General features: G+C 49.1%; 1 protein-coding gene across 10 annotated transcripts in view; it reads right to left on the bottom strand.

Moving 5' to 3' along the window:
* Window positions 1–5,632: 5,632 nt before the first annotated feature.
* MARCHF8 (membrane associated ring-CH-type finger 8) overlaps window positions 5,633–27,573 on the bottom strand; it is a 111,104-nt gene continuing 89,163 nt past the window's right edge. For 9 of the 10 annotated variants that reach the window (XM_059882585.1, XM_059882583.1, XM_059882584.1 and 6 more), the window contains 5 exons: window positions 16,190–16,272; window positions 15,121–15,963; window positions 13,527–13,707; window positions 10,109–10,256; window positions 5,633–9,263 (listed from right to left, as the gene is read on the bottom strand). In XM_059882585.1, coding sequence (XP_059738568.1) covers window positions 8,959–9,263; window positions 10,109–10,256; window positions 13,527–13,707; window positions 15,121–15,963; window positions 16,190–16,272 — 1,560 coding nt within the window. In that variant the 3' untranslated portion in view covers window positions 5,633–8,958. 10 annotated transcript variants of the gene reach the window in all.

The raw sequence follows: 27,573 nt of genomic DNA, 5'->3' as shown, positions 1-27,573 counted from the left end.
CGGGAAAGGTCGAAAGGAGACACCGCATGTCCGTCTACTTCCCAGAATCCCTCTGCTGGCATCCATCTTGATGAGCGATGCGTGCGCCACCAGGAAAGACTCTGAATTAGAATGATTGGCCAGAGACCACCCGGAAACTAATCCCATCACCATAAAACCCAAGACTGCGAGCCACGCGGCAGAGCAGTTCTCCTGGGTTCCCTTACCCTGCTGCTCTCCACCCGGGTGCCCTTTCCCAATAAAATCTCTTGCTTTGTCAGCACATGTGTCTCCTCGGACAATTCATTTCCGAGTGTTAGACAAGAGCCCAGTTTCGGGCCCTGGAAGGCGTCCACCTTCCTGCAACAATTCTGTGGCTCACATCGAAGGGCGAAGAGGCTTGGGGCTGGCGTTGTTTCAAAGCCTCGCTGCAACAAGACCTTATTCGGTGTCTGTTCAGCCAAACTCACTAAAATTCATTGGGTCCCCAAAGAATCGAAGCCCCTCACGGGAAGCCCCCTCCTCACATTCTTACGGATTTCTCTTCCAGCTCCAGCCTCCCAACATTCCCTCCCACCAACAGTTGAGCGCGTGAGCCCAGGGGGCACTAGTCTCTGTCCCTCCTGCAAGAATACTCCTGAGCAGGTTCAGCTGTTCTGCGGCCCTCCTCTCCTCTAGGAGCTTCCACAGCCGCGCTCAGTTCCTGGGACCTGTTCTCCCAAGTCAGGCAAGGACGCCAGCAAAGCACCCCGCTGCATAGCTCTCCAGTCTCCTGGCAGCCCTCTGTGGTGCCCTGAACTTGGGGGACAATTCTCCTGGCTCAACCACACAGTATGCTGGGGCAAGCTTGGCCTCCCTCCCTTCATCTCTTGAGCACAGGTGAAGCCAGGCGCCCACCCTCAGCACTCCCAGCCCCAGGAGTGGTTTGCAGTCCCGAGACTGGAGGATCCACCACATGGGCATTATTCGGAGAAGCCCCGCCAGCGAGAGGGTAACAGGCAGGAAGGCCAGGGGTCTCCAGACGGAGGAAATAGGCTGCGAGTGTTAGACACTTTTTCTCTCTTAAGGGGCAGGAGGAAACAAATGAGTGTTGTATTTTTCCCCTTCTCTGTACAAATTTAAAAAGAGCTTTCTCTTAAAATTCTGTTGCCATAACGACACCTGGCTCCACCCGAACTTAACTTTTCTCAAACCTTGAGCTAAGGATGCATTTTTCTTATGGAAGTGAGTATCTTAAGCTATGTTAACGTGCTATGCATTTACCCCAGACTCTGTCTTCAAGTCGGTTCGGCCTAAAGGCTCAGAACTAACTTGACAAACCAGTATGTTATACTCATACATTGCTCTCCTAATCTATGTTAATGAGGCTATCTGTATGGAAATCTGCCTTTGCTCAGAGTCACGTCAATCAATCATTTTATGTCGTCCCTCCCCTGCCTCGCCCCACCCCCCCGCCATGACTCGCGCCCATGGGCCGCGCAGAAGCGCGCCGGCTGCAACGGGCCGCGCAGAAGCGTGGCCGGGAGGAGCTATCCCATGTCCAAGGAGCCGTGGCTGCGCGGAGGGCCTAGAGGAGCTACTGGGGCAGCCGTGAGGAGGTACCCCTCGTCCAAGGTAAGGAGCAGCGGCTGTGCTTTGCTGGAGCAGCCGTGAAGAGATACCCCACGTCCAAGGTACGAGAAACCCAAGTAAGACGGTAGGTGTTGTGAGAGGGCATCAGAGGGCAGACACACTGAAACCATAATCACAGAAAACTAGCCAATCTAATCACACGGACCACAGCTTGTCTAACTCAGTGAAACTAAGCCATGCCATGAGGGGCCACCCAAGACGGGCGGGTCATGGTGGAGAGGTCTGACAGAATGTGGTCCACTGGAGAAGGGAAGGGCAAATCACTTCAGTATTCTTGCCTTAAGAACCCCATGGGGAGTATGAAAAAGCAAAATGATAGGACACTGAAAAAGCAACTCCCCAGGTCGGTAGGTGCCCAATATGCTACTGGAGATCAGTGGAGAAATAACTCCAGTAAGAATGAAGGGATGGAGCCAAAGCAAAAACAATACCCAGTTGTGGATGGGACTGGTGACAGAAGCAAGGTCCGATGCTGTAAAGAGCAATATTGCATAGGAACCTGGAATGTCAGTTCCATGAATCAAGGCAAATTGGAAGTGGTCAAACAGGAGATGACGAGTGAACACCGACATTCTAGGAATCAGCGAACTAAAATGGACTGGAATGGGTGAGTTTAACTCAGATGACCATTATATCTACTACTGTGGGCAGGAATCCCTCAGAAGAAATGGAGTAGCCATCATGGTCAACAAGAGAGTCCGAAATGCAGTACTTGGATGCAATCTCAAAAACGACAGAATGATCTCTGTTCGTTTCCAAGGCAAACCATTCAATATCACAGTAATCCAAGTCTATGCCCCAACCAGTAACGCTGAAGAAGCTGAAGTTGAATGGTTCTATGAAAACCTATAAGACCTTTTAGAACTAACACCCAAAAAAGATGTCCTTTTCATTATAGGGGACTGGAATGCAAAAGTAGGAAGTCAAGAAACATCTGGAGTAACAGGCAAATTTGGCCTTGGAGTATGGAATCAGGGCAAAGGCTAACAATGTTTTGCCAAGAGAACACACTGGTCATAGTAAACACCCTCTTCCAACAACAAAAAAGAAGACTCTACACATGGACATCACCAGATGGTCAACATGGAAATCAGACTGATTATATTCTTTGCAGCCAAAGATGGAGAAGCTCTATACAGTCAGCAAAAACAAGACCGGGAGCTGACTGTGGCTCAGATCATGAACTCCTTATTGCCAAATTCAGACTTAAATTGAAAAAAGTAGGGAAAACCACTAGATCATTCAGGTATGACCTAAATCAAATCCCTTATGATTATACAGTGGAAGTGAGAAATAGATTTAAGGGACTAGATCTGATGAGTGCCTGATGAACTATGGACGGAGGTTCGTGACATTGTACAGGAGACAGGGATCAAGACCATCCCCATGGAAAAGAAATGCAAAAAAGCAAAATGGCTCTCTGGGGAGGCCTTACAAATAGCGGTGAAAAGAAGAGAAGTGAAAAGCAAAGGAGAAAAGGAAAGATATAAACATCTGAATGCAGAGTTCCAAAGAATAGCAAGACGAGATAAGAAAGCCTTCCTCAGCGATCAACGCAAAGAAATAGAGGAAAACAACAGAATGACAAAGACTAAGGATCTCTTCAAGAAAATTAGAGATACCAAGGGAACGTTTCATGCAAAGATGGGCTCGATAAAGGACAGAAATGGTATGGACCTAACAGAGGCAGAAGATATTAAGAAGAGGTGGCAAGAATACACAGACGAACTGTACAAAAAAGAGCTTCACGACCAAGATAAGTACGATGGTGTGATCACCCAGACATCCTGGAATGTGAAGTCAAGTGGGCCTTAGAAAGCATCACTACGAACAAAGCTAGTGGAGGTGATGGAATTCCAGTTGAGCTGTTTCAAATCCTGAAAGACGATGCTGTGAAAGTGCTGCACTCAATATGCCAGCAAATTTGGAAAACTCAGCAGGGGCCACAGGACTGGAAAAGGTCAGTTTTCATTCCAATCCCAAAGAAAGGCAATGCCAAAGCATGCTCAAACTACCGCACAATTGCACTCATCTCACACGCTAGCAAAGTAATGCTCAAAATTCTCCAAGCCAGGCTTCAGCAATACATGAACTGTGAACTTCCAGATGTTCAAGCTGGTTTTAGAAAAGGCAGAGGAACCAGAGATCAAATTGCGAACATCTGCTAGATCATGGAAAAAGCAAGAGAATTCCAGAAAAACATCTATTTCTGCTTTATTGACTATGCCAAACCTTTGACTGTGTGGATCACAATAAACTGTGGAAAATTCTTCAAGAGATGCGAATACCAGACCACCTGACCTGCCTCTTGAGAAATCTGTATGCAGGTCAGGAAGCAACAGTTAGAACTGGACAAGGAACAACAGACTGGTTCCAAATAGGAAAAGGAGTACATCAAGGCTGTATATTATCACCCTGCTTATTTAACTTCTATGCAGAGTACATCATGAGAAACGCTGGGCTGGAAGAAGCACAAGCTGGAATCAAGATTGCCAGGAGAAATATCAATAACCTCAGATATGCAGATGACACCACCCTTTTGGCAGAAAGTGAAGAGGAACTAAAAAGCCTCTTGATGAAAGTGAAAGAGGAGTGTGAAAAAGTTGGCTTCAAGCTCAACATTCAGAAAACTAAGATCATGGCATCTGGTCCCATCACTTCATGGCAAATAGATGGGGAAACTGTGGAAACAGTGTCAGACTTTATTTTGGGGGGCTCCAAAATCACTGCAGATGGTGACTGCAGCCATGAAATTAAAAGACGCTTACTCCTTGGAAGGAAAGTTATGACCAACCTAGACAGCATATTCAAAAGCAGAGACATTCCTTTGCCAACAAAAGTCTGTCTAGTCCAGGCTATGGTTTTTCCAGTGGTCATGGATGTGAGAGTTGGACTGTGAAGAAAGCTGAGTGCCGAAGAACTGATGCTTTTGAACTGTGGTGTTGGAGAAGACTCTTGAGAGTCCCTTGGACTGCAAGGAGATCCAACCAGTTCCATCCTGAAAATCAGCCCTGGGATTTCTTTGGAAGGAATGATGCTAAAACTGAAACTCCAGTACTTTGGCCACCTCATGTGAAGAGCTGACTCATTGGAAAAGACTCTGATGCTGGGAGGGATTGGGGGCAGGAGGAGAAGGGGACGACAGAGGATGAGATGGCTGGATGGCATCACTGACTCGATGGACATGAGTTTGAGTGAACTCCAGGAGTTAGTGATCGACAGGGAAGCCTGGCGTGCTTCGATTCATGGGGTCGCAGAGAGTCAGACACGACTGAGCGACTGAACCGATGACTCACCTGGTGCCATTCTCTGAGTTTTGAGACATTTCCTTTCTTTAATTAGCAGACTGCTAGTAGCTATATAACATCCAGCTAAAGACTAGCAGGGGGGTACTCTTTCTGCCCCCTTCTGATGCCTATGTCAGAAGCTTTCTGTATTTTATACTTTAACATACACAAAATCTCTGAGCGATGAAGCCCCGTCTCTGGCCCTGGATTGAATTCTTCTCCTCCGGAGGCCAAGAATCCTGGCGTCTTTTGTGGTTCAGCAACAACCTTTCACCAGGAGCCAGGAAGTACAGCTAGGCTCAGCTATCACCAGCAATGCTGCCTGCCCTGCCGCACTTCCTCACTCTGCTGGACTGCATCAGTCAATGATTTGACAAAATGAGGCTAGTTAAGCCATGGACCACTTCAATGGTCATGGTGCCATACACACCCTGAACTTGAGTCTGGCTCTCCTCAGTGCGGTGAGTCCAAGTAGAGTCTGGATATTTGGAACACGCACATTTGTGAGAATGACTTCAGCTTTCGCTCCCATGCTCACACACTCTCCAGAACCTACTCCTCCTCCCCACTGACTGCCAGCATCTGGTGGATCCAGCCTCCCTCACAGGGACAGACCGAGGCTGCATGACCTTCTCTGATACGGAAGCCAGAGGAACCCAGAAAGGGGATCAGACCACTGGAGTGCCTGCCAATATTCCCAGCTTCCTGGCAGGAAAACACTTGCGTGGCAAAGCTCCTTTTTAAAGAAATGCTTTATTGCTGCAATTAGACACTCCGTGTATAGTACAAACACCCCCCCACCCATACAGAGAATTATTCAAGCAGTAATACTGAGAAACAGTGACCATACACAAAATGATACAAAACTAGACATTTAGATAACTAGAAAGTTTCCAAGTCGAGGAAAACTTCAAGTGTGAAGTGCCTGTTAGAAACCACACCACGTATGCCAGTGTAAATCTGGTCTTTATTAACAATCAACATCCTACAAACATTGCATCTGAATAGGTGATGAGTTGCACAGTTTCATTACTTTCAAAACAAAGACAGACGCTTTTGTTTCCCTATGTTTCAGTCTTTCCTTGGGCTAGAGACAGAAGCTGCAAACTTCAGATCAGATGCAAGAGAGAAAGTATCTCAAAAGTGTGTTTGCGTCAGGCGAAATCCACGCCATCGTGGACCTTTATCCTGTGTGCCCCAGCCTCCTCCGGCTCCCGGGCCGACCACCGGTCAGGGGGGCAGCTCTACACGAGGCTTTCGGACCTGCCCAGCTGCCCGGGCCTGTATGTCTGTAGCTAGGTTAGGGCACAGCTGCAGGTTTTGAAACTGGACCCATAAGATTGAAAAGAGTGGACCGAAGCAAAAAAAAAAAGCAAGAGACCGTACAGGTCTGGAGGATGAAGCCACCTTTTATAATTTTCAGTGAGATTTTAAACTCGGCCACAAAAGTGCTCCAGTGGAACTACAGTCTGAGGGGAAGCAGAGGCCGAGTCAGAGACGGTTGGCTGGCGACGCCCCAGGCTGCTTCCCTCTCCCCCTCGCCTGGCGTTCAGATTCCAGCCCTCCGGGCCCTGAGACCTGCAAGCTTACCCCGCGTTTCTATGCTTTGTTCAGTCAGGTGCCAAACGATGAAGAAATGGGGAATGATTAACTCTTCAAAGCAACGCCCGGCAGATCCACAGCCCCACTAGGTGGCAGCACAGCGCCGCTTCACCGGCCTCGCACCTCAGGGTCGGTCCCTGCGGGCGGGGGTGGGGATTAGTTGGGGGTCAAAGGTGGTCAACAGACCCTGTGAGGGCAGAAAACGGCAATGGGTAAGCTGTGTGTGTGCCAACCCAGGAAAGAAAAAGAGAACGTGGGGCTGACCATCCACAGGCAGAGGCCTTTAGGAGCTTGGCTGGAGGTGACGGGATGGTGTAAGCGCGCTTCCCGTGAGAGCCTGGGTGGGCCATGGGAGCAACGTAACGGTGCTGGTTATGAAGCCACCTCTGCCACAGGTGGGGCACCAGCCACACTGGCTGGGATGTCCTGGGGCCACCCCCACCTGAGCACACTCTCCTCTCTATCAGAAGTCTCCGTGCTTTTCAGGGACAGCACAGGGAGCTCCACTGTGGGAAGGGGAATGGTGCCCACTCAGAAATCCAGTATTCCCTGACGACTCACCTGCCATCAAGAGGGACAAGGGGCCTTGCCCGGGCAGTTCCTAAAGGGCACCGGCAAGGCAGACCTGGGATGTGGCTCTCCTGAGCAGACTGTCTGTAGCTATTTGGTGTCCCCAGGCTGGGAGGGGGCGTAGGTAATTGCACTTTGGGGCACAGTGAGCACAGGCACGCGCTGGATGTGGCCTGGGAGGCGGAGAGGGCGAGCGGACCTATTTCCAGGGTGAGCTATGGCTGGATAGCACCTGCCAGGCCAGAGGAGCCATGGCAGGGCAAAGCCCTCCCCCGAGGCTTTCAAAACAAACCATTTCACGCTGAAATGCAGAGGAATCGTCTTCTGTTTGCTCCTTACTCTTGACAGGCTGGATCAAACACCTGAGGCTCAGAGGATGGAGGGCAGGACCCGGGGCCTCCACACAAGACATCCAGAGAGCTGCCCGGAGAGTAAGTGCCTGGGCACACTCATCTCACACTGCAGAACTCCCTGGGCTGTTTTTCTGGAGTTGACTCTCTTTTGCCTGGTATGATGAAACTGGTCTTTAAAAACAGAATTTTAAGCAGACCTTTTTAAAGGTACAAAGGCCATTTGATGGTAGTGATTTTGGTTTTATGAAAAAATGGTACAGGAGATAATCCCTAACAACAGAATGGACTGAGAGCAGGGCCAGGGGTTCAGCCCAGTTAAGGCGGCAAATGGGCAGGGCTGTGGCTGGGAGCGGGACGCGGTGGGCCGTGGCAGTCTCTGCTCAGTCCTGGCCCTCAGCCAGAGGCAGCCCATCTGCCTCTCTGCCCCGGGCAGCGGCCCACGGAAGGTGCCAGGAGCACAGGCCCCTGAAAGCACCTTCAGCGCGCGCCCCAGCTGGGCGACACATGCCTGCTTCTTCAGTGTGAAGTCAGCACAAACCGGAGAGCTCTGTCTGTAAAGGAATAGGTTTTAAATACTCCGTTTTGTTCTGATACCTCAACTTCCTTTCATTTGGATCTCATGAACCCTTCTTCTTCAGGACTGACAAAAAAAAAGAAACGTTTAGGGCAGCCCTGTGACATGAAGACTTGTCATAAAACAGGCTTAAAACCACAAGATTACGCTCAAACTGCCTGCCATTTACCATCCATTCATCCCACAAAATGTTACGAAAAATGCCTCCGACCTGTTTGTTCTGCTTTACAAGTCCCTTTTATGGACACAGAGTAGAATCACATTTCTTAGCATATATAAGGCAAAAAGGGCTTCAGATCTATTACAGTGTGAAGGAGACAATCAGGGTCACGAAAGGAAGGTTTCTAAATGAGACGTCCTTTCAAATGTCAATCCTGCGTGACACACATATCACAAAATAAAGATTCTCTTTTTGTAAAGTGCTTTGCTTTGCTTAGTGAATCACTCACCACCACGCACAGAGCACCACGGCCCGTCTGCTTGGGAACTGTGGCAGTGGCAGCCTCCCCGGGCCCTGTTTAGTGGTGGAGAAGCCTCTCCGCAGGGCTGGTCCTCCCCAACAGTTCAGCTAGTGGGCGGGAGGTGGGGCCTGCCGACCAGAAGAGGTGCGGCAGGGCTAGGTGCCGCCTGCTCCCATTCTCCCCTCAGCTCTGGCATCTTGCTCTCTCATCCTGCTCAAGGCTACGAGCCAGAACCCAGCCAGCACCCCATCATGGGGCCACAGGCTCGTCCACCCTCCCTTCCTGTAGACTCGCTGGCAGAAGCAGAACCCAGCCGGGCACAGCTGACATGAGGGTTTTCCAGGAGAGTCACTAAGGAGGGTTTAGAAAAAAGAGAAGCCATTAAAAATAGTCACCTGCCCAGCCTAAGCTATTAAAGGACGTAAGAAAATGCATACAGTGGCAGTAAACAATTTCCCTCAGCTGTTCTCAGCTGTCCAGGAGCTACAGCCTCCGCGCCATCAGACGTGAATGATCTCTGCTCCAGTGTCTTCAGGCTCTGTGCAACAAGAAGAGTTCGTATCGGAATGACAGACTCCACGTCCATCTTTACTTTCAAAGTTGGGCTCTGGTAGTGCAGGTTTTTCAAAAATGTTCCTTTTGCTTGTTTCTGGACAGTTTTGGACATAGATTACTCTGTTATAAGCCTTGAGTCTCCTCCATAACTGTACGTACACTTTGCACTGAACATACATGAATAGAAGTCCACCGGTAAAACCAATGGCCACAACCACCAACTTAGTCCAAAAGGGCCACTCTAGGATTCCTGGAAGGGAAAAAACCCGATTAGCCTATCAGCACCCTGGTGGCTCAGACGGTGAAGCGTCTGCCTACAATGCGGGAGACCCGGGTTCAATCCCTGGTTTGGGAAGATCCCCTGGAGAAGGAAATGGCAATCCACTCCAGTACTGTTGCCTGGAAAACCCCATGGACAGAGGAGCCTGGTAGGCTGCAGTCCACGGGGTCGCAAAGAGTCAGACACGACTGAGCAACTTCACTTTCACTTTCAGACCTTATTTAAGATGTGAAATAAATAAAACACAGTTTCTGAACCTGTCCTAGCCGCAGATTCTTAACTCATCAAATGCAGTTTTGTGGAGGAGGCATGGACGAGCTCGTCCAGGCCCTGTCATCCTGTGCTTCCAGGGGCATTCGTGGAATTCTCTCCATGATTCGATCTCTCCTGACTGGGGTTTTTTTTTTTTTTCCTTTTTTTAAAAGATTTTTTTTTTTTAATATGAACCATTTCTAAAGACTTTTTATTGAATTTGTTACAATACTGTTTCTACTTTATGTTTTGCTTCCTGGCCACAAGGCATGCAGGATCTTAGCTCCCTGACCAGGGATCGAACCTGTGCCCCCTGCATTGGAAGGCAAAGTCTTAACCACTGAATTGCCAGGGAAATCCCGACTGGGTTATACAAAGTACCACCACAGCACAAGAAACATCCAAAAAGGACGTACGGTGCGTCATAATGGATACCTCCCTCCAGAAGCCCAGACATTGGAGGTCAGACTTGGAAATCAACCTGGAGTAATACCCCAATCCTAAGATCCACTGTGCCATTCAGGATACCCTGGCTGGGCACGCCTTTCGTTCTGACCACGTACCTGTTGCCTGCCCCTGCCTGATCTCCTCAGCAGTGCGGTCGATGAGCACGTACAAGGACCAGACCACACAGGTGATGGCAATGACGTGGAAGGTCACGGAGCACATGATCTTCCTGCGCTCGCTGGACGTCATCTGCAGCTTCTCCCACTGAAAAGACAGCACACAGACGTGAGGCTCAGGCTCCCAGGCCTCAGGGGCTACCCTGGGGTGAGAGCTTTGTTGATGGTAAGACTGGCTTCCCTCCCCACTACCCCTCACCCAAGCTAGATGAATTTCCCCAGACACTGAGTCATTCCCTTTAAACCACGTGGCTTCAACCAGGTACCAGGCTCTGGTATTCTGTCGACAGCCAACTTTCTATGCAATGAAGAGAAGCCGGGATCGAGATGATCTATGAATCACCACCAGCAATCCGGTCCCCCTGGCTGCTTATTCCTGCAAGCAGGCATTCACTGGCTTGATAAAAAGATTTTATGGTTTTGGTCCAGATGAAAACAGCATGTTGGGCCAAGACCCGGGTGGCACGCTTTTGTTTCCGTGAGCTGCTGACTGGCGTGAGTGAGGGGAAGAGGGGGCGGATGGCACCACAGCACGCTAGCAGATGGGCAGGCACTATGGAGTGGAGGTGATGGCGGCGGGCGCTCACTCTTTGGTCCTCTGCTACTTTGGCAGCAACACCGTGAAATCGATGCTAAGAGTTCCTGGCACAAGCAGTCTGTCCCAGTCCCATCTCCTCTAGGAGCTCATTGATTTACTCCAAATAGCCAGATTTTCTTTTTCATTTACTGGTTTCCGAATCAGCAGAAAGCACAAAAAGGTAGAGAAAAAAACGAGTGTGAGCACTGCACATGCCCTGTTGGCCCCAGCCACAGCCTTTCCAGACGGTTCTATGCAGGACAAGCTGAAAGCAGAGCCTTGGGGACCACCTGTATTGGCCACAGTGCCCTAAGACTCGCTCGAGGGATCAGGATGGAGTAAGGTACCTGATAAATGATAAGGCTTTTGTGGGGAAGAGCATTTTTTTTTAAGTAGCTTGGGCCTGCCTTCTCTAACATCTAGACTGCTTTCTGCTGCGGTGTGATAGCGTATCTTCACTTGGTTTCCCTCCTAAAACACTCCCCTGAGTTCCTAAGATACACTTAGTTTCAGCCTTCGTCCTTCTCTGAAATGCTCGCCCACCTTTAGGTGGGTGCTTTCCTCTGGAGACAATGCGAGCCCTTTAGACTCCTTCACTTTCCCTCTAAGTCCGAGTGATCTTTCAAGAACTGCTTCAACACCAAACATTCTATGGTGCTGCCCCACTCTGCTTCCCCGGCATTTCAATCCACAACGAACACTTCCTTCCTGAATATCTGACCCGCGCTCTCCCTGGAAGTTAGCGTTGTTTTGGCACATCAAGTGCTACTACCTGATTATGTGATTCTCCCTGCAATTTACGTATTAAAGTTCTGAGATAAGAACAAGCCTTTTATTCTTCCAAACAAAACCTCTCCATGTGCTGGGCACAAAAACACATAGAGCAGCCAGTCTTTACACAGGAGGGGAGTGCCGGAGAGGCTCCTCTCAGCGAAAGCAAGGACACGAGGCCTGACGAGAGTTGTGCTTCACGTAATGCCCATGCGTCCCTTCTTTCCCATCTGCCCCCACCTCCTATCTAGCAAATATGTGTCACAAGTGTATAAAAATACATTTACTGCATCAGGCTGTGCTTCGTGCAGGAGAGGCACTCATCTCCGCAATGTGGTCTTAATTAGAGGCAAGGCCTGGATAGTTAACACACGTGAAGTCTAATACTGACTAAGACTTCACAGAATGGTGTGTGATCCAGGGCCAAACGACTGATACAGACGAGCAAGCAGTCTTAGATTCAAGGAAAAAGAAAACATGATGACTGAACGGTCAGAAAGAGCCTCTTCCTGCGAGGAGGGACTTGGAAATCAGCACCAGTAACACGAATGTACACACTGGCCTCCACTTCCAAAGGAAGTGGACCCAAGTCAGCCTCGGCCCACCCAGTCCCAAGTGCTGACTCCAGGGGCTCATCTCTGCGAGACTGAGCTGCCGGGAGCAGGCATATTGCATATTGAGTGCAGCACTTTCCACAGCATCCTCAAAGGATCTGGAATAGCTCAACTGGAATTCTATCACTGCCGGGAGCCAGCGTGAGGAGCTCCACCCATGACAAAGGTCATGAGGAAGGAGGCTCGGCATACGCAAAGGCAGGATCGAGCCTCAGGAGTCCCCCTGGAAATTCTCGAGCAGAGTCTGCCTACTTTCTGCTTTGTGCTTTCACCTACCCCTCTGACTTTACGGGGGGCTGTCCCCCACTACCTCTCTCTGAAAAAAGAGTTAGCTTACAGCTGCAGTTAATAATTCCTGCGTGTGACAGTGTTTCAACCTACAAACTCCTTTGGAAGTCCTCTAGCCTGCCTGAATAGGTTTTTCCGGCCTCATGTGATTGTTCAGAGCCTCCCAACTGTGAGAGGCAGGAGATGTTCTAAACTGTCTAAACACAGATTCCTTTGAGTAGTTAAAAGATTGATTAGAAATTGTATTGGTGAAGGGATTTTCACTTGTTGGGCCAATGTTTGCTGCTAAGTTTCCATATCCCTTACCTGCTGTGTCCCTGGCAGTGTATTGATTAATTGGTGTAAGTAGTAGCTTTAATGTTTGTAACCTTGGACCCTTGAGTTAATTCTTTTCTTGACTGAGCCCACCCCACCTTTGCCCTATAGGAATGCAGCTTTGTTCAATGATTTTTGGAGGCTGGTGCCTGACTTTGGAATAATCACCTTTAGAGAAAGATAAGTTTCTTAAAATGTTAACAGGCCTCCTGGCCAGAAGATGATGTAATTCACCTGAACTTTTGCATATGATAAGTTTGAAAGCCTGGCTTTGATTAGGACCAGGAGCTGCTGTCCTTGCATGACTCCACTCCTTCCCCCATTATCCTCTATGCATAACTTAAGGTATAAAACTACTTTGGAAAATAAAGTGCGGGCCTTGTTCACCGAAACTTGGTCTCCCCATGTCGCTCTCTCTCCCAAATTCTGGCTGAGTCTCCATCTGGAGCGCAGAACCCGCCATGCTTGCTAAATATGCCTGGGCTTCTAAGATCCGACCGGGAAGGCCTCAGTGTCTCCTGTCCTTTGGGAGAACGGAAGGACGCCTGTGGCCTACGTAAGTGGTGCAAACTTCTTGTCTTGAAGTTTTATTGGTCTCCCGCGTAAACCAAGCTACTCAGCCTCTTTTCTCCACTGAATTTTCCTACTGAGCTATCCTCATCCTATTACTCTTTATATCTTTGATAAATATTTAAATAAATAGATCGCCTATGCCGTCTCTCCTTCGAATACCCTGGATCAGCCGGGGCTGGTCCCCGGCACTGAGCCACTGCCGAGGGCGGCCTGCACGCACTTTTCTCAGCGGCTTCAGCTTGGTCTCCATGATGAACTCGTACTTGCACAGCTCGCAGCAGCGCGTGTCGGAGCTCTTGATCCACTGCTGCAGGCAGGTCTGGTGCACGAAGTGGAGGCTCCCTGTGCAGCGGCAGGGCGTGATCAGAGGGCTCTCGTCATCCCCTTCACAGTGACAGATCCTGCGGCGGAAGCAAAGTCGGTCCTTACAAGCAGGGCCACACGACAGGGAAGACGACGCTTCAGTGGAAGGTCAGTCCGCCCAAGGAAAATGTTCAGAAATAAACATCACAAAATGACTATAAGCACAAAAACATACAAACACAAAAGAAAACAGCTACTGCAAACTAAGACTTTCTAGCTTACCGCACCAACATGGAAAGTCTGGATGGCATTTGGCATCAGAGAGGAAAAAATGATATAAGAAATGACAAAGCAGTCATTTTCAGTAAGACTTTAGAATTTCACTAATAGGCAATGTGGAAGCATCTTCCAGAACTTATGACGTTAAAATAATCAGAGGTAAAATTCCTGTGTAAAACAAAACCACACTCTACCTTTCAAAAATACCAGGAACTTGGAATGATGAACACTGCTTGTTAGCTATAATCACTGACCTCACCTTCACACACCACACTACATATTCCCGTCCTCTATCAGCAAGTAAATAGAGAAACCACAGAGCTTCTCCTGGACCTGAAAAACCATTATAAGATACTTCCATTTCATTTCTTTTTCAGGACCACTCAGCAATGAGTGAGAAATTTAAATCATTATTTCTAAGGGTGCATGCAGCAGGTGTAGGCACTAACCTCAAGAAACTGAACAGACTGAGAAACAGAAGGGCCTTTTCCAGCAGCTGGAGAGCAGGTAGGGATACCTGGCCTAAAAGGAGCTGGGCTCTGGCCCAGCCCAGGCTCTCAGCTGTTTGTGTCTATGAGGGCGGCATCTGACCCAGCTGTTGAAAGAAATGATGATAGCTGATCCTGAGGAGGGGACGCTGTGGAAAGGTCAGAATGGGGAAGAAGGCTAAGAGTGGCGGCAAAAGGGATTCTGAAAGCTTCTGGGGGCCTGACAAGGAAGCTACACCCGGGAAGATAAAGCTGGGAAGTGGCTGAGGACCTGGGCAGAGGTGGCTGCATCCAAGTTAAAGAGAAGGGAGGAAGCAGCTGCTGGAGAACAGCCCTTCCCCCACACGTGGTGCTGCAGGTGGAGCAGGGGGCCAAAACAAGGCCCGGAGGGGAAGCCAGCACTTAACATCTAGACCATCGAGCTGGAAGACTGGAGGTACTATTCCTTCTTCCACTTTCTTTATGCAAACGCTACTTATTTTTGGTTGAGAAGAGTCAGCTTGGCCTTTAATATGTGTAGCTTCTTCATCTTTTACCATCTATGAGACTATCTTGGGGACCCATGTCATAGAAATTGGATTTTCAAATGAATCAATAATCTATTCCTCTGGAGAAAAACTATTAATCTGTAATTGTGTACAACTGTCTATACATTCTCCGGAAACTTCACATATTAAAGCAAGATGAGGCCGTGGAGCTACGGGGAGCAGAGGTGGCCAGGATGCTGGTTCTCGGCAAACCAACCTGCAGGCATCCCCTGCTGTGGACACAGGGGAGAGGCGGGGGCCCTTTTCAGAGGTGGGGGAAGGACAGTCCAGGTCACTGTCCTTCTCCGCGGAGCAGAGGGGCGCCCGCAGCAGCCTGCTCCTCAGCTTTGCAGACGTGCTGTCCTCAAAGACGTCGTCATCACCCATCTCATCGGAGCAGAAGCCGGTGCTCCCGGCCAGCCTGCTGGAGGACTTGGCGGGCTGCGGACTGCTGGCACGGCTCTCCAGCTCATGGAAACGGTGCAGGCTGCTGCTGCTCGAGCCGCGCGAGAGTGAGAGCAGGTACCGCAGCAGCCTCCGGCTTCGGGACAAGGCCTCGCCATCCACATTCTCGTCCAGAAGCAGGACATGTGTGCCCCCCTTGCTGGCTCCTGCCTCTGAGGCTGCTGAACGATTGGCAGAAAGGGATGAAACACAAGAATGTTTGGAACTGCCCAGGGCTTTGCGATTCAGTATTCTTTCTCTCTGGTGGAACCTGTTGGTTCTGAGACATGGGTCCTGAGGGAGTACCAATTTCCCTTCAGAGCAGGTTCTCTCCACATAGTCAAAACTTTCCAAGGCATCCCGGGCGTTCTCACCCACATCATTTAGGGATTTTGAGAACTTTAGTGTTCTTCTGGCTCTGGTATTCTTAGTAGGCTTCAAGGCCTGGACCCACTCTGAACCACAGGAGTTTCTCTTTGACGCCTGCGCTGTGTCTTGACAGACAACTGTCACAGTGAGCCCTTGGGTCAGAGGACTCTGGCAGGGAGGAGCTTTCAAGACAACAGCAGATGGCACGGGACTGTGGTGACAACACTCAGAAAACACTGCACTGGAACTGCATGCAGAGAACAGTGGGATAAAAGCACAGAAAGTAAAACAATATTAAAAGAGAACAGACATCAAAGTGAAGAAATGAGACTCGCATGGTAACCTGGTGAGCACATAGCACATAAAACCAGGCTGACTGTTTAGAGCAGAGGCATATGGAGAATCAAGAATCTGCAGACATTAACGCGTGTCCCCAGGATGCACACGAGCCACGGTAGCGTGCAGAGTGTTACCTGCAGATGTCCTGATTGGAGGGCGTGACAGAAGTGCGAGGGAAGGAGGACACTGGAGCCGACGCCACCGAGGAGCCCCCAGCCTGCAATACACAGCTCTGGTCAGTGTTTAGGAGGAGCCAGGGGACCACGAACACCACCTCCTGAATGGCGCTGGGCCTGCTGCTGCCCACGGCTCAGTGAACCATGCTCGTGTTAGGTCCCTACGAGCCAAGGCAAGAACAGGACAAGCAGCATTCTTCTTTTCTCAGATGAAGGTAAAACTGTAGTCAAGAATATCTGAGAGCGTGGAGCAGCAGCATCCACCTTGTATGGATTCAATGGGCATTCATCTTCAAAGCAGCTAAACTGAAATTAGCTCGTACAGAAGCCGAGAAACCGAGCACCACAGGTACATGCAAACACAAAAGGACCGCGAGGCGCCTTCCCTGCGGCCTTACTTCCCCCAGCTGGCACTCTCTACCCCCGTGTCTGGGGCCATCCTGTGCCCTGCAGCCTTACTCCCCCGGCCGGCGCTCTCTACCCCTGTGTCTGGGGCCATCCTTGTGGAGGTTGGCAGGACACAACAGCCCTCACCACTTGGCAGTGGGTCCATGAACCCCCAAGCCCCTGCCAGCGCTCCTTACACAGAGGGGAGACTCCCTGAACTGCCAAACTTAGAGAAAAGATCCGGGAGGGTGAGGAAGTTCATGGTGGGAAGAGAAGCAGAGGAGAGAAATAGAACAGGGAGTACAGCTGAGCTGAGGCTGCAGGACGACTGTTCTGGGCGTCCCCCAACATCTACTCCAGCCCTTGCGGGGCACCTGCGAGGCCTCATCAAGACTGACTCCTGAGCTTCCTCGGCCCCCGCAGCGGCAAGTGCTCTCTTCCCTCCTCAGGATAGCTATTCTGAGGGAGCAGCTGCTCCGTGCAACCTCAGGGGCCACACAGAGACAGCACTGAGTCTGTTACCAGTCTGACAGCAAGCCAGCATGTCCTCCCCACCCGCCCCAGGCCCTGTCCCTTGATTCTGGAAAGCCCCACTCCTGCAAAGTGTTGTCCCCGGGGCACGCTCTCATCCCAGCACTGCAGCTAAGGAACCCCTGACTTGCAACACCAACCCCCCTGCCTGGCATGTGCATCAGCCTGGACAGAACCAGAGAGAACCGGCGCTCTGCCTGAGGTGTTCATTGCACAGTGACTCCTGTTCCTCAACACGGAGATGAAACCATCGTAAACCCAAGTCAACCTTGGATTTGACTTGATCCGTGAAGTTACACGTTATCATGGCACGTGTGTATGCCAAAATTAACTGGCATTACTCAACAATCATATCTTCTGAGTCACCAAAGAATCCACATTTATTTTCTAAAAGCATTTCTGGTCAAAATTCTTAAGAATCTAACGTTTATTTGGAGCCAGAAAAATGACATTCCCCCAAATGATCTTGCACTACTTGGTTACGATTCTTTCTAAAACAAGAGGTGCCGGGGGGGGGGGGGGAGCTCGGGGGGGCTCTCAACACTTTGCTACTACATTCCCGTTGCATGAGCTACCCACTGCCCACACCCCACTTTCTCCTGTGCCCTCCTCCCAGACAGCTGTCAGAGGCTCCTCTATACTCCCGAAATGGGAACAGGGAGCCTTTACTGTTACATCACAGGGAGATGGGCCAAGGAGGGCCACAGTAACGTCCCTAGCTCCTACAATCGGCCAGGTCTCTGATATTCAGTCCCAACCCTACTCTGAGATGGACAGCCTCCTGGAACTTCTCGCTCCCTTCTTTAATCTGTGAGGGTGACCAGTTTTGTTCAGCATCTGTAGGCGGGGCCAAAACCCAGTCACGGTGTAGAGCATGAGCCTCCGCAAGCAGACCTGGGGGGAAGGGAGGACAGGAAGGTCGGTTCGCGCCCTGTGCCCTCACACACCTCCCTGGGCCCTCAGATCTGCTTCCTCGAGGTTGCTGGGTCAAGCTGAGTCGCTCAGACTAAGGCAGAGAAGGAAGCGCCCGCCCCATGTGAGGATCGGCCAAGTGCGTGCTCATCCAGACGCAAGGCAAAGTCTTGTTATCTCCTTCCCTGTTGCATGCTGAGGCCTGGAGCCTCATGAAACACACATACTGTCTGATTCTGCAGAGAAGGCAGACCCTGTGAAAGGAGAGTCGGGTCTCATCTGCAGAACGCGATGCTCCCAGGGTCAGTGTCCTTGGGAGGAGGCAGGAGTCAGATGGGAAGCTGGAATCAAGACAGATGCTCTCTTACTACCATTCTGAACCTCGAGTAATTCACACGAGAAAGGGGCATCCAGGGGAACAAGGCACACCATCCCAGGCCCTGAAGGGGGCACGGCTTAGCAGCGGGAGGGAAGAGCCTCAGGGCGGAGCGAAAGCCGGCACTGAGGAGGAGGCCAGACTGCCACCCCCCTGATGTCCGCCACCCTTCCCGTGAGCCTCCTGTCTCAGGCGTGCCACGGGGACTCCCACAGTCGTGTCTGCACTTGCAGCGGCCCTGCCACCCGGCTCCGTCTGCTCAGCACACAGGATCAGCTCCGGCCACCTCTATCTGTGCCCCTACGCTCACTCCATCCTCTCCGATCCCACAAAGGACAGCACAAGATGCTCTGCTCTCAGCAGGCAATATCCAAGCCTCAGCAAGCCTCCCACTAGCAGAGGCAAACTCTCCGTTCTTATGAGATCAGGAGGTTATGGGAAAACTGTTGATTTACATACATACAAACCAACAAATGCCTTACCTTCTCAAGAGCAAGAAAATGAGCAAGACTCACGGGGCCATCACAGCCCCATTCCTTCCATTAGCAGCTAGAGAAGAGCACGTGGTGAAGGTCAGGACCAGGCCTCCTGCAGAATGATCGCCGAGCACAGTGACAGCATCTTTCAAGAGCTCAACTTGCTGCTGATACCAGGCTGAGTAAAATCTATCAACCTACCCACAAGGATTTAATGGCGACAATGAAATGAGGAAGACAGCTTCAAACACAGTTCCAGGGTCCGACCAGGGGGGTCTAGGTAAGTTAAGCGGCTGCAGTCCCCTATCAGACGCTCAGCCAAGAGCTACCTAGCCCCTCCGGACAGCAACAGCGAGTGGGGTGACACGTGGGAGGTTGTGGGGCAGTGCTGGCTTAAGGGAGAAGGAGACTGTGCCCCACACAACACAGGGAACATACTTTCCCCTCCTCGAGGGAGGATCAGGCCACACACGACTCTGCAGTTACTGACAAGAGGTGTGAATGTTCATAATGAGAACATTCAAATGTGTTGAGAAAACTGAAGCCCTCTGTTCCTGAAGTTCTTTGTTGGTTCTCAAACAAGAGACACTCCAGTCACGAAAAAGAATGTAAAGCAATCTCACTGCAAAAAAATTTTCATAAAAATCCCCTTTTTTTCAGATGTTGTAATCAATTATGCCCAAACAAACCTCTGGATTCTGTCTAGGCCTGAATCCCGGTTGCTCTTATTTCTTAGGAATGACAAGTTTGTTTTGCTGTTCTCACGTCACTTAATGGTGGCTTTTCTATCAACTCACTGTTCCAAATGATTTTATCAAGGCTGCCAAGCACTTATAGCCAACAGAAAACTTTCCACATATCCCTGGTAGAAGTTGGCATGCCCCCCACCTCTGTTTCCCTTTAAGAGGACAAAGCACCACTGGGGCGCCTGTCAAAACAGACTCTCCACGTAGCGTCCTCGGTCGCTGGAAGGAACTCAGCAACGTGGCGCTGGAGAGGACTTCCTTCCTGCGGGACGCCAACTGCACCTTCCCTCACCTTAACCTTCCCCACCGGCTTTTTGCTTCACTTCCTTCCCTTGCCCCTTTTACTACACTACTTTCCAACCTCCCTCTCGGCCACTTCCTCCTCCTTCTCTATTGCAGAACTTCACTGGGCCCTTCTGCGTTTACCAGCAAAGCTATTTTTAATACATTTTGTGCTCTCCTAAAAGTGAATCTGTCCACCTGATTTTCATCACCAGGTGTAGGGCCACAGGAAATGGTCTTGTTGGGCCTGTCTGCTTTTTAAGCCAGGAGGAACTTGAGGAAGGACTATAGAAGGAGATACAGAGAGCATGTGTTTACAACGGATCTCAAATTATAGCATATCAAGCAATGACTTAATAAAAAAAATGGGAAAGGAAATACAGACAGCTCTTACAACATAAGAAGATGCTTAGCCTTTCTCACAATGAGAAATACAAATTAAAGCTCAAATGAGAAATGCCTTCTTCATTAACAAGAGTTTTTAAAAAAATCAAATACCCACGTTGGCAAAAGTATGAGCTAACAATCACTCTCACACATTGTGTGAAAGCAACCCGGTAACCCTCCCCCTAAGATGGAGATTTGGCAATTTCACTCAGAATTACAAATGCATGTGCTGTGTCCCAGCAACCCTTCTTTTAAGAATTCATCTTTACACATATGCAAGAAAAGGTTTGTACAAAACTGTCTGGGAGCAGAGGGCTGACAAGTCATGACTTGTGGGCTTGGACATGAATGTCAATAGTAGTATAGCAAGTCACTGCACTACTGTATTTCTACCAAAAAACAAAAACCCAAACATCAAAATGAATGTTGTAAGAGCCATGTATATTTCCTCCTTTAGAAGAATATGGCTAAATTAAGAAAGCATGTTACATTGTCAGCATAGAGATTTCGGAAGTGAAGAGTTCTGACAGCTACCAAGAGAGAGGTTTTTCCTCTGCAAAGATGGCATTCGCCACCTGTATCAGATTGTTATTATCCTGTTAACAAATTACCACACACTTAGTGGCTGAAAACCACAAGTTTGTCATCTGGCCCACAGCGCAATGGGACCTCTGCTCAGGGCCTCCCTTCTCTGCGGAGGCTCTGGGGAAGAATGCACTCCCACGTCCATTCAGGCCGCTGGCAGAAGGCAGTTCCCAGCAGCTTTAGGACTGAGGACCCATTTACTTTCTGGCTATCAGCCAGGGGCTGCCTGCATTCCCCATCCATCCTTCCCCATCTTCAAGCCCACTCTTGCTTCTAGTCTCTGCCCCCAGGCAGGGAAAGCTCTCTGCCTTTAAGAGCTCACATGATTCCTTTACAATGATCTTGTCAGCAATATCTCTCATCACACTGACAAGCTTCGGGCATCAGAGTGGGACATCTTGGGGTGGGCTGGGGGGTGGCACTTCAGAAATTCTGCTTACCAGACCACCTTACCTTTACTTTCTGCTCAGGAAATTACTAAATGCTTCTGCCCTCCTGCCCTCAAAGCAGGAGACAGAGATCGGGTCCTTACTACCACTCAGCAGGTCTGACTTCAAATAATAAAACCAAATAGCATCTCACTTGGTGTTTAGACACTGCAACGTACAAACTGAGGCAGCATTTCAGCGAACTTTCTGATCAGCACAGAAGTTTCTCCATGAAAAGAAATGTTTCATTCTGAGAGATTCTTGATTTCTAAAAATAAACACCCAGTTGTATTCAACTTCCAAGATGATCTACAGTTAAAGGCAGGCCAGTTCTGTGGCTGCTCTGATAAATACATGTTGACTCCTGACCAAGGGCTGTGCCAAGAATGAGCTTTCTCAATAGCAATTAATTAAAACTGACCATTAAAAAAGTCAATATAGAATATGTACAATATAGAATTCATGGAGGAGAGTGTACTGAATTCTAAAATGATTTCCATTACAAATGACTCTCAGTATTGTCTGGTGAGTAGCACAAACACTGAATTCTTTTTTTTGGTGGCCTTTTAGAGAGGGTTGGAATTACGTGAATAACAATATATCCCCAGCATAATGAGGGGCCTATGTCACAGCACTGCTAGAGGGAAAGCAGCAGCTGAAGGGGCTCTGCCACGGCCCATCTCACAAAGCAGGTCTTTAAGCTACTGTTGGGAAACTTGCAAATATAACTTGTTTTCAATAAATTACATTGAAGGCAATAGTTTCTGAGCAAAGATGGATTCACATTCCCAGAAGCTCCAATTGTAACCATATAAAGACCCCCAAGTCATCAGAGATCAAATTGCCAACATTCGTTGGATCATAGAAAAAGCAAGAGAGTTTCAGAAAAACATCTATTTCTGTTTTACTGACTATGCCAAAGCCTTTGACTGTGTGGATCACAACAAACTGGAAAAATCTTAAAAAGATGGGAATACCAGACCACCTGACCTGCCTCCTGAGAAATCTGTATGCAGGTCAAGAAGCAACAGTTAGAACTGGACATGGAACAACAGACTGGTTCTAAATAGGAAAAGGAGTACATCAAGGCTGTATATTGTCACCCTGCTTATTTAATTTATATGCAGAGTACATCATGAGAAATGCTGGGCTGGAAGAAGCACAAGCTGGAATCAAGATTGCCGGGAGAAATATCAATAACCTCAGATATGCAGATGGCACCACCCTTATGGCAGAAAGTGAAGAGGAACTAAAGAGCCTCTTGATGAAACTGAAAGAGGAGAGTGAAAATGTTGGCTTAAAACTCAACATTCAGAAAACGAAGACGATGGCATCCGGTCCCATCACCTCATGGCAAATAGATGGGGAAACAGTGGAAACAGTGACGGACTTCACTTTTGGCTCCAAAATCCCTGCAGGTAGTGACTCAGCCATGAAATTAAAAGACGCTTGCTCCTTGGAAGGAAAGCTATGACCAACCTAGAGAGCATATTAAAAAGCAGCGACATTACTTTGCCAACAAAGCTCTGTCTAGTCAAAGCTGTGGTTTTTCCAGGAGTCATGTATGGATGTGAGAGTTGGACTATAAGGAAAACTGAGCACCAAAGAATTGATGCTCTTGAACTGTGGAGCTGAAGAAAACTCTTAAGAGTCCCTTGGACCGCAAGATCCAACCAGTCCATCCTAAAGGAAATCAATCCTGAATATTCATTGGAAAGACTGATGCTGAAGCTGAAACTCCAATACTTTGGCCACCTGATGCGAAGAACTGACTCACTTGAAAAGACCCTGTTAGTGGTAAAGATTAAATGCGGGAGGAAAAGGGGACAACAGAGGATGAGATGGTTGCATGGCATCACCGACTCAAAGGACATGAGTTTGAGTAAGCTCCAGGAGTTGGTGATGGACAGGGAAGCGTGGCATGCTATAGTCCATGAAATCACAAAGAGCTGGACACGATGGAGCGACTGAACTGAACAGAATTCACCAGAAATACCATGGTAGAAGGGCTGGGTTTCTGAGTCATTTACTACTCAAAAGGACCCTTTACTACTACAGACTTCTTTTAAATATTTAACTTTTCAAATATAACTGAAATACATTTTTATTTCCAAAAATTCTTGGAGAAAATTCTGAGGTGGTAGCAAAAGCAGTGGCTTTTGACTCCAAAGTCCTCAGTTTGTGTGTGTTCTGGGGCCACCTGGCTAAGCACACCACCTCCCAAGAGCACACCACTCGGCACAGGAATTTAATCATTTAAAAATCAGGCCAACAATCCATAGGGCTCCTACGAGGGTCTTATAAAATCAGAGATGCAGAAATGTGACACACCATTCTTGGAAAGCCCCCACTGAGGAGAAGGCTTCCAGCTATACTCCTAGCTGTTGCTCGCTGGTCTGCAGAGTGAACTTTCAGGTGTTTCTGCGATGAACTGCCCCGTTCCAACAGGCTACCACTGTCCACTCACAGGGGATGAAAAGTTTCTGCTCAGGCTACTCACCTGGCAGGTAAACCTTTGCCCTGGGAAATGCAACTGAGAGGAACTCGGAGACAAGATGAACTCAAACTTAATACTAAGGCTCTTCCTCTAAAGCCAACATGTTAGGTAACAAATGAAATCAGTAATCTCTTTAAGCACATGCCCTCCCTGACCCAAAATCTAAAAGAATATTCAGAGACCTGCCTGAAACCCCACTGCTGCCTCAACATCCCAGGCCCCGCCTCCGTCTCTGCTCTGCGACTCTGCGCCAGCCTCCACCTAGAATCTCACCCACTCCTGCCTCCTCCTGGGGTGCTCTCACACCCCACCCAGCATGACTGGCCCTTCCTCGGCTTCCTCCCCAAAAAAGGCTTTCCACACCTATTATTCACTATCTGTGCACCCTGTTCACTTCTTCCCTGGCACTGTCAAGGTTTATAAGAAGATGTTACAGAACAACACGTTCGTTCAGAAGTCGCTGCTGTTTAGTCCTGCATGGCGCCTTGCACACAGGACGTGTTCAATGAACACTCGTTGAATGAATAAAACAAGGACACTCTGGAGAAACTGGATCTCTGTTAATATGTCTAAAACAGAGGTTCTCCAACTAGTTGGTCTCAGGGTCACTTTACACATTGAAAGAAAAAAAGAAAAACCAATGAGGGCCCCAAAGAGCGTGTGTTTATGTAGGTTACATCAACCAAAGGTTAGAAACTCCCCAACACAAGACTACCAGCTCACATGCTGCTAGTGACAGACAGAAGATACCATCTTGCATGCCACTCAGACTCTGGAAACTCCACTGTACACTTGTGAGACAGCAAGAGTAACAAAAGCAAATCATGTCTTCATATTATTAGGAAACCAGTTTTAGCCTGGCCCCTTATTCTGCCAGGGGGTCCAGAACAAAACTAAAGCTGCTGGTCTAAAGCTTTAACCAAAGACTCAACTGTAACAAATCAGGAGGAAGAAGGAGAAAACAGAGTCAGTCAATTTGGCAAAAGGAGAGCCAAAGAGCAAGACATTGACCACGGAGCGTCATCAGGACCCAAAGTGAGGCTACATGGTATTCATGATACACATTAAGCAGGCTGTCACCTCTTGACGCCATTAACCCTGCCAATTCATTCTCCTTGTTTCTATTGAATGAAATAAGTACACTGTCTTTGAGATAGCTGCTTTCTTCAGTATAAATTGAGAAAGGCACATCTGCCTTATACTTAACCCACAGGTCTGAGTAAACTGTCTGTCACTGGTTAACTGTGTATTCAGAAACAGAGAGAAGGAGAACTTGATCGTGACAATCAAATCAAGGTGTGTGGCCAGCGAGTCGCCACCCTAAGGCTGTGTTTACATCTGACATGTGACATTCTGCTCCTCCTCATTCCTAGCTAATGGCAACACTAACAGGAAAATATTCAAGAGCTCTAGGCAAGCTCTGCTTGTCAAACAACAGAACAGCTATAATTTTAAGTGTTCATTACATATGTCCAATCTGACTTCTCCCCAGGAATACGCGATTAACCAGAGGCAGGCACATGATTCTTGAGATACTTGAATAAAATTACGCAGAGCTCTAAAATATTCCGCTGGGTACGAGCCTTCGGAAACTGCTGGAGCTCAGTCGCCTCACCTGGCCGCAGGGAGGAGGCGGCACACGTGCTCCAGGCTTCTTGAGACGGCTTGCCGCCGCCATCTCCCTGTGGGAAGCACTACTCATCGTGAACTTGCTCAAGAAATTGTGTCACCTGGACCAAATCCAGTTCCCAGAGTTGAATGAGAATGCTTCCCTCGGGGTAAGCTAATGCCGCGTCTGGGCGCTGCACTGTCCTGCAGATAACTCTCCCAGAGAGGTGTCGGCAGAGGCTCGAGGAAGCACAGCCCCCACAGTGAACCCGGCCTAAGCTGATGCCTTGTATCTGAAAAAATTTCATTTGGACAGAGTGAATTCAAGCCTCCTCAAGGAATCCCAATCTTCCTCTAAAGGATTTCTGGTCAAAGTACAGTGGTCCTCAGGGTTTCTCTGGTGGCTCAGTGGTAAAGAATCTGCCTGCCCATGCAGAAGACGCAGGTCCAATCCCTGGGTCTGGAAGATCCCCTGGAGAAGGCAAAGGCAACCCACTCCAGTATTCGTGGCTGGGAAATCCCATGGACAGAGGAGACTGGCGGGCTCAGTCTATGAGGTCACAAAGAGTCAGTCACGACTTAGCGATTAAACAACAACATGCCAAGTCGCTTCAGTCGTGTCTGACTCTGTGACCCAACGGACAGCAGCCCGCCAGTTTCCTCTGTCCATGGGATTCTCCAGGCAAGAATACTGGAGTGGGTTGCCATGCCCTCCTCCAGGGGTCTTTCTGACCCAGGGATCGAACCCACTTCTGTCTCCTGCACTGACAGGTGGGTTCTTTACCACTAGCACCACCGGGAAGCCTCACCAACAGTGGTCCTCACCGGAACAGCCCCAGCCAACACGGCCCCAGGGTTTATAGGCGCCTACAACTGGATGTCCAGGAGAGCCATCACTCCTACTGACTAAGACTGCAAATACCTTCCTTTTATCTCTACCTAAAGCACTGGATTTCCCAAGGAGGTGACAAACCAGTTTTCTACTACAGTTTAACCCCATCCTGGCCAGCTCCTTTCAACCCTTTAAGTCCTGTTGTAAGCATCCCCTCCTCAGCCACACCTTCCCTGAGCAGCCCTTCGAACTCTGGTGCCTCATAATTTTGTACCTTAGCCCCTTTTCTTTCCCATTCATGATTCTGCCTAAAGGTATTTTATGGATATCTGCTTATTCCTCTCTCCTCTGTTTAGCTCAGCATTCAAAGCATAATGTCTGGCACAGAGTTATGTGCAGACAAAATCTGAACTCATGTAATACTCCTAAACACCACACTGGGCCTCCTTGTACACCTGACAGTTGAGGGTACTTTATGCCAGGTGATGAGACAGCTTGCAGGTGGGGGGCAGTAATGGTACAATACCCCTGGACAGGGAGTCAGGTCACCTCACCCTTACATGGCAGGCCTTCCAGGAGCAACCTCTGTGACCACCTGAGTCCCCCGGAAGGCCACGTCAGTACCTGGGCACATCCCCCAACCAGCTCGCGCTCCAAGTAACCCAGGAGTGATGGCCATCAGTCAGAGGCTGCCATCACTCCGACAGCAGAGACCCACCTCACGCCCTCCCTGCTCTCCAACACAAAGCCTCCCAAATCCCACTGCCTGTCAGAGCTCTAGTTCACAAAGGGCAGAATCAGCACCAGTGGTGGTTGACAGAATAAGAGTTTAGGCGACATAACGAAGAACATTTTGTAAGCTTTTTAAACGGAGTGTAACGCAGACTGCACGTGACTGACTGACATGAGCACAGGCCAGCCTGAAACCCGGGCACAGGCCGAGTCGGCAGGAAGCGTCTCTTGACAAAAACAAAACCTCAGGTAGCATAACCTGTCCATAGACTGACCTCCCCTTGTATCTTCTAGTTCAAGGGTAGGAAGCATCTGCTTAAGTATATCTGCCACACTGAAGACAGGAGTTTTACATGTCTTGGCCTCAAAGTAGCCTCAAATAACAGGCTTGTTTTATAAACAGAACAAGCAAGAGCTGCATTCTCAAAAGCAAGTGTCATAGCAGCCCCGCCCTCTGTTCTTCAGCCCCATTTAACTTGCTCATCCCTAACATACTTACAGAGAAGGCACTGGCACCCCACTCCAGTACTCTTGCCTGGAAAATCCCATGGACGGAGGAGCTT

The sequence above is a fragment of the Bos taurus genome, chromosome 28, assembly GCF_002263795.3.
Source record: "Bos taurus isolate L1 Dominette 01449 registration number 42190680 breed Hereford chromosome 28, ARS-UCD2.0, whole genome shotgun sequence".
Taxonomy (NCBI): Eukaryota; Metazoa; Chordata; class Mammalia; order Artiodactyla; family Bovidae; genus Bos; species Bos taurus.
The sequence above is the reverse complement of the archived record's forward strand: the minus strand, read 5'-3'. Positions and strand labels throughout refer to the sequence as shown.